The sequence below is a fragment of the Myotis brandtii genome, unplaced genomic scaffold (genome assembly GCF_000412655.1).
Source record: "Myotis brandtii unplaced genomic scaffold, ASM41265v1 scaffold311, whole genome shotgun sequence".
NCBI classification, from domain to species: Eukaryota; Metazoa; Chordata; class Mammalia; order Chiroptera; family Vespertilionidae; genus Myotis; species Myotis brandtii.
This window is the reverse complement of record NW_005361913.1, coordinates 988823-1000010: the sequence shown is the minus strand read 5'-3', so window position 1 is coordinate 1000010 and position 11188 is coordinate 988823. Positions and strand designations below refer to the sequence as shown.

General features: G+C 41.5%; 1 protein-coding gene across 1 annotated transcript in view; it reads right to left on the bottom strand.

Annotated features, from left to right (window-relative positions):
• Nucleotides 1-11188, bottom strand: part of DCDC2 (doublecortin domain containing 2) — a gene marked incomplete at its 5' end in the record, with an annotated part of 197202 nt that overhangs the window by 21964 nt on the left and 164050 nt on the right. Inside the window, one exon of the mRNA XM_005869968.2 lies at nt 5574-5674. Coding sequence (XP_005870030.2) covers nt 5574-5674 — 101 coding nt within the window. The remainder of the gene's footprint in view (nt 1-5573; nt 5675-11188) is intronic.

The window sequence follows — 11188 nt, the reverse complement described above, 5'->3', positions numbered from 1 at the left end:
CAGGCCTAAGCCAGCAGGTCGTTATCTCCCGAGGGGTCCCAGACTGCGAGAGGGCCCAGGCCGGGGTGGGGGACCCCCCCCCCCAGTGCACAAATTTTTGTGCACCGGGCCTCTAGTATAAGCTATAAAAGGCTAATCGACCATCTGACCTTCCGACCGGGTGGTAGGTATGAGGTGCACTGACCACCAGGGGGCAGACACTCAACACAGGGCCTGCTGAGCTTCAGTGACTTGGCAGCAGCAGTTCTCAGGTGACACACCCCAGAACCGGAGAGGAGGGAGCCCGATTCCTCACGGGGTCCCACAATTCCACCTTTGGCCATGGGTTATGTTGTTGCTGGGGCACTTTTGGCCCCGAATCTGGTTTACTGCACACTTGCATTCGTTCACCACTTTGGCCATGGGTTATGTTGTTGCTGGGGCACTTTTGGCCCCGAATCTGGTTTACTGCACACTTGCATTTGCGTTCACCACCCTGTACAACAGCAACTTTGCAGAGTGCCCTCTCGCACTCCGGGACCCCTTAGGGAAGTGGTTCTCAACCTTCTGGCCCTTTAAATACAGTTCCTAATGTTGTTACCCCCAACCATAAAATTATTTTCATTGCTACTTCATAACTGTAATTTTGCTACTGTTATGAATCATAATGTAAATATCTGATATGCAGAGTGGTCTTAGGTGACCCCTGTGAAAGGTTTGCTCGACTGCCAAAGGGGTCGCGACCCACAGGTTGAGAACCGCTGTCTTAGGGGATGTTGGAGAGCCTGTTTCGGCCCAATCCCCACAGGCAAGGCCAAGGGACCCCACCTGCTGGAGGGACCCCCGCTCACTCCCCAGATGCCCTTCCCACAGCACCGCCCCAGGTGCGGCTGGCTAGGAAGGGACCACGGGAGGTTGGCTCCAGGCGTGTCCGGCCTGTATTGCCCAGTCCTGCCCCGGCGGCCACCTTCTAATTAATTTCCTTTCAATGTGCACAAATCCATGTACCAAGCCAATAGTAAAATTATAATGGAGAGGAAGAAGGGAAAAGGCATGCATGTGAGGTTTTGTGCACATATGGCCTTATTTGGGGAGGAAGAGCAGGAAGGAGTTGGTAAGAGATTTAAATAATCATCTTCCATAGTCATTAGAGATAAAGTTAGTAAATACTACCTAAAGTTGAAAAATAAAATCAGTTAATGTAGTTTATCAAATTTGATATGTCACCAGTTAAAAGGATGTCCATTCTGTGTACCGCTTAGAATGGGGGAAAAAAGCTAATTAAACTATGACATAGTTTGACATTGTAAGACCCAAATATCTCAGAGGTATTAAAATGGAGGGGAGGGAGGAAGGGAGGGGTGATGTAGAAATATAGCAGTGTATTCCATGAGAAACAACAAACTAGTTCAAATAGGTTTTCTCTGTAGAGAAGGCATCAAGGTGGGGAAAAGTGAAACGGGAGGTCGCCATTTTTGTTATCATCTTTTAAAAATATCTTATGTGAATTTTAATTAAGAAGTTTTAGACAAATAAACAAACACACAAATGAACAAATAAATTCAATCACAACCTACAATTAAAAGAAGCAAAAAGCTTTCATTGCTCCAGTGCTCATGATGCTGGCTTAAATGCTACTTAATGAAACTATTTAGCATAAAAACATTTTGAAATTATCATTATTTTATTACTCAGAATCAACTACAAACTGACGGGAGAATGCTATAAAACAACCCCAAATCACTCTAAAGTTACTGTCTCCATCTTGTGCTCTCTTCTGTCATATGGAACAAAATCTGAAACATAATTACTTATTTTCCTGTTTTATTGGTACTTATTTGCCTGTGTTTCTGATATGGTGATTTCTCCTTCCTAATCCTCACTTATTAGGTGCAGTTTACTTAAATATAATGAAACAAGCTCATTTCTTGACTCCTTAGCCTGGAAAAGCATCACTTTATAAATAGAGCATATTGTCGCCTGAGTCATTGGTGCCAGGGTACAGCCATAGGTATTAGCTCACCAGGCACCTGTCCCACTGCTTATGGACAACCGATTGATTTGGAATGTGCATGGTACTCTAATAAGGGTACCAAATTCTTATTAGACCTAAACTCTCCCCTAAGAAAATATGTTTGTTCTGGCCTTCTTGAATATGTAACATAATGTGACATTCTTCACTTTTCCATGAGTTCGAAGTATCATTAACTTGTCTCTAAAAAATGAAGAGTCTGGATCTTGGGACAGAGTTCAGACTCTTTCTTGGCTAGAATTTAGCCATGATGCCCCATTACACACACACACACACACACACACACACACACACACCAACAACAACAACATACAAACACACACAACAACAACAACAACAACATACAAACACACACACACAACAACAACAACATACAAACACACACACAACAACAACAACATACAAACACACACACACACACACAACAACAACAACACACACACACACACACACACACACACACACACACTTGTTGATGCCAGGCTATCAAGGTCTGAAATGTTACCCCACTTGCCAGCTAACTCATCAGCCTGCCAGTTTCATGGATGCTGGCAGAGGACATGAGACTCTTGGGTCAGAGATAGCTGACTCGACTGCTCACAGCAATGTCAGTAGCTAGATCACCACTTGTACTCACTCCCCAAAGCCCCACTCCCCAGGGCAATGTGAATAGGGTTAGGTGATCTACATAGTAGTCTGCTCTTCAAGGGCAGAACCCAAAGCTTAGAGAACCCAAATCTTTTATTTCAAAATATTTTTATTGTGGCAAAATACACATAACATAAAATTTGCCATTTTAACTAGGTTTGAGTATACAATTCAATGGTACCAAATCTTCTATGTTGGATAGTAAACCTGCCAGACTTACACCATATGGAGACATTATCTTTATTATACTAGACAATAAACAAACCTCGCCTTTGTTCTACAGCAGGGTTTCTCAATCTCAGCCCTACTGACATTTTGAACTGAATAATCTTGTGTGTGTGTGTGGGGGGGGCTGTTATGTAACAAGATATTTTAGCAGCATCCCTGGCTCCTAACCATAGATTCTCTCAGCTATAACAATCAAAAAATGTCCTCAGATATTGTCAAAATCACCTCCAGTTGAGAGTGACTGTTCCCATGAAAGTCACTATCCCTGTTTTTCAGGCCTGTTCACTCTACAAACATCCTTAAAAAGGTAGTCTACAACTAAGGCAATCAGTGCCTCTACTCACAAGATGTGGGGAAACACAAGAGCTCTACAGAGCATTGGCTCCCAACAGAGGTCTTAATATTTACTTCTAAAAATTGATTTGCTTTTCAGACATCAATAAATTACTTGGCACATGATATTTACACACACACACACACCCTTCTTCATGGACCTTTGACTAAAGTTACAACATGAACCATTTAGATGACAGGAAACCAACTCAAAGTAGTTAACTAGGATTGGCCTGAAAGGGAGTGTGTGTAAGTATCATTTATAGCTGAGCCAAATCATATAGGATGACTACATTTCCTTTCTGATGCAAGAATGTTTTCAATCCCTGGGTTAATCACTGTTTTTTATTTGTTTATTTGCATTTACTACTCTTCTTCTAGATCACTCCTGTGCTTTGAAGTTTGATAGACCTGCATTCAAATCCCAACTCCTTTGACAATACCATCTTGGACAAGTAATTCCACCTATGCGAGCTCCCTTTCTTCCTCTATATAAAGTGGGAATAATAAGACCTGTCTCACAGGGTGGTTATCACAATTACATGAGATAAAAGTGCCTACTACAGTGCCTGGCACTCGTAGGTACTTAATGAACAGTACTTATTGTTCCATGAGGACCGCCACTAGGGCACATCCTCAGAGCTGTTCTTACTGTAATGAATATTACTATAATGAATCTTTACGCTAATTTCTCCACACTCTCACTTGGTTTTTGACAATATTTATAACATAGCTGCTTAGGATATAGAGCTAAAGGTCACTAAATCATAGAGAGAATGACTCTACACCCTGACCTGAATAGCAGCTCATGCCAACCACATGAGCCAGACAATCCCAACTCTATTAAATCATAGGGTCAAAGAAGAAAATAATTCTGGCCTTTGCTTACCTGGTTTTGTTTTCTTCAAACTGATATAAATTAGTTGAAATTGCTCAGCTTTACAAAGCTGTCTAATCAGTCTCTTTTGCATACTTGTATTTTAATAAGTTAGGACTCTCCAGTCAAATAAGAAATCAAGCTCTGCGGACGAACACTTACCCAAGGCTGCTCAGGCTGATCTATGCCCCTGCTAGTCACCCTTCGTCATGATCATTAAACTTATGTGTAAAAAATACCTATCACAGATTTCATAACTCATTAAGTGCTTAACAAAGAGATTTCTCTTCTGGAAATAATGCTACAATTCTTTTCTTGATATCTGGCATTCTGACTTTGGAATATAAATTAGTCTTGGTTTTAGCAGCTAATAGGTGTTGTATATTCATGATGATTACCCTTCTTTGTCTTATAATATTTAATTACAGCTTCACAGAAGACTTAAAATTCCATTTAATCTCAGAAAAAATACCTATCACTGGAGTTTATGAAAAATTATTAGTTGTAACTAAGCCTAGATAATAAATTGGATTTTTGAAATCTGTGGTTTTTAACACATTGGGCTTTTCATTGGGAAGGTGATACAGAAAATGCCTGTGCAATAACCAAGCAGAAACTGCACTGCCTCACTGTGAAGGCAAACACCATTGAGAAGATCATCTGTGGAATTTGCTGGATTGTGAAATTTGCTTTTTGAAAGGGAAATATCACATAATAGTCAGAGGGCAAGTGGCAATACCTAGTGACTTCTCATTCCCTTGAGCCTGGGATTATGATTTCCCCTCCTCACCTAAATTCCCCTCCTCCACACAGAATTGTAAGAAACCTGGTTGAATTGTGTTAAAAAGTCTGTTTTATTTCTGGCCTCATTTAGCTAGAATTAACATTGCTTAATCCCTTCTGTAAGCACATGTGTGTAAACACACACACACACACACACACACACACACACACACTTCCGTGTTCCACTGGCCTAAAAAATAAAATCAATACACACATAGCAAATATTTGAGTTGCATTTATACAAGTACTTAATTTATGACAAAAATTCCAATCACAACAACTTCAAGGACCCAAAAGGAGAAAACATTTTTGTTTTTTAAAAACAAAACCAAACAACAATACCCTGCTTTTCTAAGAGGAGGACTATTTTTGTAGATAAAACCCAAAGCCAACACTCTTTTTTTCCTGTGTCAAGTTTCCCCCTCTTTATATCTCATTCTTAACTCCAATCACCATATTCTTCAATGTTGCTTTTTAAAGATATACCATTTTCCATCATCATCATCATAATAAAAGACTCCATCCAAATGGCTATTCTTTGTGGGAAAACTAAAAAGAAATGAAGGTGTTTTGTTTTGTTTTTAAGGTTTTCAGCCACACTGTACCTGAGAGGGTTTAACTAACATATGAAAAATTTGAAATAAAAAATAGTAGCAATTGGTTTATACATATTTTTATAGGCAAGGAGATTACCTGATCAACTGGAATCTCAACCTGAGTGTCTTCATCTTCTTGGACTTCTGCTGCCCCCCGAGTTTCAGATCTTTCTTCTCCAGCTTTGAAAATGCCTTCATCTGTTGAGACAAATACACAGTGAAATCAAAATCCAATTGTGACATCATGTGGCTGCAGGTAGAAATTACATCAAATACCTGAGAAGACTGTTTTGAAATAGGTATTTTGGTTCCCTTTGTCTGGACAGGATTTCTGTAGCTCCCCTCCCCCGCAATTCCTCTCCATTTTCATTGGGAAAAGCTTTAATGGCCAAAATAAGGCTCACCCAGCAGACTAGAGATCTGTCTCAGACTCCCCCTCATATGTTGGCTCAGATATAATAACACAACACTGTAAAGGTATTTAGATGGAAGAACTTCACACTTACTATCTCTGTTCTACCCTCCTGTCCACAAAACAGTATGATGCTTAATGCTTTAAGATACTATTTTTATACGTTTTTTCTTTCCCAAGAGAATGTTATGCACTGAATATAACATACTGGAATAATGATCTCTGTTCAGAATAATATAAAAAAAAGTATTTTTACTGTAACAGAATCATAGAGCTGACTCTGTATCGCACACAAATCAATCTTTTGTTTTGAAGATTTCCACAGGATTTTTACAATCTATTTTTAAAAACCCTAATTATCAAAGTAACCTAAATCTCTAAGACTTTAGGTTAAGCATCTTTGACTTGTTTTCCTGTGAAAGCAAAAGGAGCTATTTTCCATATTTGAAAGAGTTTTAATGTCTTACCCCTCAGTCTTCTTTTCAGGCAAAAAATCACAGAACCATGGGTCATTATGTCTGCCTATTTGCCTTACTCACAGATGTCTCTCTGTCCAATTTTTAAGGATCTCCGGGGATGGAGAGTTCCCTTCCTTGTTGGTAATCTATTTCACCATGTGCTACCCATAAGGTCTAGAAAATGTTTTTATCTTTTTTATTAAAACCACCTCTATTTCTCCAAAGAATGCTTATTTCCTAGAGCACAATTATTTAACATCTTTCCATAATAGTATTTCATGTTGTTAAATAATGAAATCATTCTTAATATATAAAAATATATTTTTATATTTAACATATAAAAAATATTTTTTTATATACGTTAGGGGCTAATTATATTTAAGGCACAATGTGACACTCTAAGACAGTGGTTCTCAACCTTCCTCATGCCGCGACCCTCTAATACAGTTCCTCATGTTGTGGTGACCCCCAACCATAAAATTATTTTCGTTGCTACTTCATAACTGTAATTTTGCTACTGTTGTGAATCGTAATGTAAATATCTGATATGCATATGTGTTTTCTGATGGTCATGACCCACAGGTTGAGAACCACTGCTCTAAGATATGAGTGGGATGTAGAGTGTTCCCTGAAGTCGACTACAGACCAGTGCATAAACAGAGATATAAACACAACAGAGTGCTGTAATAGAGCAGGGCTACGACAGAGCCCTATGGGGCAGAGCCCTATGGAGCTTAGAAGATATAGCCAGGTGAGGAAAGGAGGGAAGGAGGGAGGGGAAAGAGAGCGGGAGAGAGAGAGGGAGGGAGACAAAACCCAGCTCAACTCCTTTTCGTTTCTCCTAAAGAAACCATGTTGCTTTTTAATTACTTCTTTTGTAACTTCACTGAATGATGGCTTCTCTACTCTCCTTTTTTAAAAACTGGGGATAGCAGAGCTCCACTCACAGCTGATTCTACATGTTAAATTAATTCACATGGATTAATTCATTTAGAAGATTATCTACAACAATAATTTAATCCCAGACTGGATTTTCCTATCCTCCAACAAAATAGTTTCACTCTCTTTCCTTCCATCAGGTCTTGTATGCTTTCGAAAAGCAGAGCAACGTTTCACTCACTAGAATGGTCTCAGTTAAATCACCCTACATGTACATGTAAACTGCAAATAGACATACATAACAGGATACACTACAAAATCATTACCCAGTGATGACTCCAGCATTGGCAGCTATTTTGGATTATCTCTACAACTAACGCCTGCTTTCCCCCTAGGACAAGGCCCACACCGCATGTCAAGGATTATGTCCTGACTCTGATGTTTCTCACAACTGAGGACATGGATCCAAAATGACACTGCAGCCAAAAGTTCAGTGATACCAGAAGAAAGAAAGTAGAAAATAAAACAGAGAATGTGGTGGTGCTCTCACACATACAGGCCTGGAGTAAATGCTGAGCTTGCCATGCACTCAACAAAGCACAGGGTGGGACATTCTGAGGGACTCGTAAAACAACTTTCAATCACTGTGTCCTAAAGGAGGAAAGTGAAAGGGAGGAATCCAAGCCTATAAAATTGGAATCAAAGGAACAGGGTAAGGAGATACATGTCAAATTCTGGAACTTGGAACTCAAGGAAATAAAAATAGAAACAATAAAATAAAAAATCTGCTCTATTCACATGTGGAGTTCATAACTCAGAGATGCGCAGAAGCAGAAGAAACTAATTTCAGAAAAGGGTTATACAATTTGTTAACTGTTACCTTCAAAAGGGTTTAAGAAGGAAAATGAGGTATGTTTGACTTCCTACCTTCTCAATTACCTTAGGAGATAACAATCACTCTCACCCACACAATGTGCCTTGAGTTAACCTTCAGAGGCAGATATGGGATTCATTAGACTATAGCTATGACCTCTGTGCATGACTTTTTTGGATGATATTTTTGTATCCAAGTTTTGCACTTGCTTTCAAAGAGACCACAAAGAGAAGCTACAGATACAACAGAAATATATTCTTAAAAACTCACAGTCGATGAAATGTTTAACTGTATCCAAGCAGTGCTATGAATGGCTTGCAGATGTGTTTTAGAATAAAAATTTCACCAGAAAAGAAGAACAAGATCAATAATCACGAATAAAATAGAATTGAAAGTGCACTGGAATGGAAAATGGCAACCATAAGGAAATGAAGAGCAGAGAGCAAAGCTCACCCTGTGTATAGGAGCACAGAGAGAACACAGAGGTGAAAGGGTCTGGCTGAGGGTGTGGGGGAGGGGACTGAGAGGTGTGAGCACAGACACAGAAATGAGGTCAGAAAGAAATTCGTAGGAATAAATGGTGAGGAAAAAAGGAATATCAGCTAGAAAGTTACTGTGATAGAAAAAAGCCTCTTAGGATTTAATATTTAACTATAAATGTTATATATAGTTAAATATTTTAAATAGCATTTTATGACTATAAATATGTTTATATAATACATATGCATTTTAGAAAACTTGGAAGATGAAGAAGATAAACATCCTTCTAATCTTATGACCCAGAGATAATCACTAATATTTTTAAAACAGACATTCTCTCCCCTCCCCCCCTCACACACACACACATTTCTGCCTCCTAGGCAGCCATTGGCTCCTTACATTAACCCAAGTTTGGTTCTGATTGGTCAGTTTCTATGCCAGTCAGCATCAAAAGCTCTGCCTCCTAGGCAGCCATTGGCTCCTTACATTAACCCAAGTTTGGTTCTGATTGGTCAGTTTCTATGCCAGTCAGCATCAAAAGCTCTGCCTCCTAGGCAGCCATTGGCTCCTTACATTAACCCAAGTTTGGTTCTGATTGGTCAGTTTCTATGCCAGTCAGCATCAAAAGCTCTGCCTCCTAGGCAGCCATTGGCTCCTTACATTAACCCAAGTTTGGTTCTGATTGGTCAGTTTCTATGCCAGTCAGCATCAAAAGCTCTGCCTCCTAGGCAGCCATTGGCTCCTTACATTAACCCAAGTTTGGTTCTGATTGGTCAGTTTCTATGCCAGTCAGCATCAAAAGCTCTGCCTCCTAGGCAGCCATTGGCTCCTTACATTAACCCAAGTTTGGTTCTGATTGGTCAGTTTCTATGCCAGTCAGCATCAAAAGCTCTGCCTCCTAGGCAGCCATTGGCTCCTTACATTAACCCAAGTTTGGTTCTGATTGGTCAGTTTCTATGCCAGTCAGCATCAAAAGCTCTGCCTCCTAGGCAGCCATTGGCTCCTTACATTAACCCAAGTTTGGTTCTGATTGGTCAGTTTCTATGCCAGTCAGCATCAAAAGCTCTGCCTCCTAGGCAGCCATTGGCTCCTTACATTAACCCAAGTTTGGTTCTGATTGGTCAGTTTCTATGCCAGTCAGCATCAAAAGCTCTGCCTCCTAGGCAGCCATTGGCTCCTTACATTAACCCAAGTTTGGTTCTGATTGGTCAGTTTCTATGCCAGTCAGCATCAAAAGCTCTGCCTCCTAGGCAGCCATTGGCTCCTTACATTAACCCAAGTTTGGTTCTGATTGGTCAGTTTCTATGCCAGTCAGCATCAAAAGCTCTGCCTCCTAGGCAGCCATTGGCTCCTTACATTAACCCAAGTTTGGTTCTGATTGGTCAGTTTCTATGCCAGTCAGCATCAAAAGCTCTGCCTCCTAGGCAGCCATTGGCTCCTTACATTAACCCAAGTTTGGTTCTGATTGGTCAGTTTCTATGCCAGTCAGCATCAAAAGCTCTGCCTCCTAGGCAGCCATTGGCTCCTTACATTAACCCAAGTTTGGTTCTGATTGGTCAGTTTCTATGCCAGTCAGCATCAAAAGCTCTGCCTCCTAGGCAGCCATTGGCTCCTTACATTAACCCAAGTTTGGTTCTGATTGGTCAGTTTCTATGCCAGTCAGCATCAAAAGCTCTGCCTCCTAGGCAGCCATTGGCTCCTTACATTAACCCAAGTTTGGTTCTGATTGGTCAGTTTCTATGCCAGTCAGCATCAAAAGCTCTGCCTCCTAGGCAGCCATTGGCTCCTTACATTAACCCAAGTTTGGTTCTGATTGGTCAGTTTCTATGCCAGTCAGCATCAAAAGCTCTGCCTCCTAGGCAGCCATTGGCTCCTTACATTAACCCAAGTTTGGTTCTGATTGGTCAGTTTCTATGCCAGTCAGCATCAAAAGCTCTGCCTCCTAGGCAGCCATTGGCTCCTTACATTAACCCAAGTTTGGTTCTGATTGGTCAGTTTCTATGCCAGTCAGCATCTCTGGTCCTATCAACGGGGCCTGATCAGAAAGGTGGGGCTGATCAGCAGCCCCTGTGGAGGCCTGGAGAGAAATGGAGGCAGGGCTATTGGCCAGGTGGGAGAGAAAGAGAGGCAAGTTCTGATCAATGGCTGCCACAGAGGCTTTGGTTCAGACCCTGCCTCTCTCTCTGCAGCCCCCTAGGCAGTCAGTGCTGGGTCGGGACGCTCACAGTGGCCCCAGTCAGTGCTGGGTCACCAGGGCAACCCAGCACTGACTTTCAGTCTGGTCAAGCCTTTGGTCGTTACGATCCTGGCTCTTTATTATATAGACTAGAGGCCCGGTGCACAAAAATTTGTGCACTCGGGGAGGGGGGTCCCCCAGCCCGGCCTGTGCCCTCTCACAGTCTGGGACCCCTCGGGAGATAACGACCTGCCGGCTTAGGCCTGCTCCCGGGTGGCAGAGGGCAGGCCCAATCCCTAGGTGCAGCCCCTGGTCGGGCTCAGAGCAGGGCCGATTGGGGAGTTGGGGCGCTGCCCCCTGTCATGCACAGAGCAGGGAGGATTGGGAGGTTGCGATGCCACCCTTAGTCAAGCTCAGGGTAGTGCCGATTGGG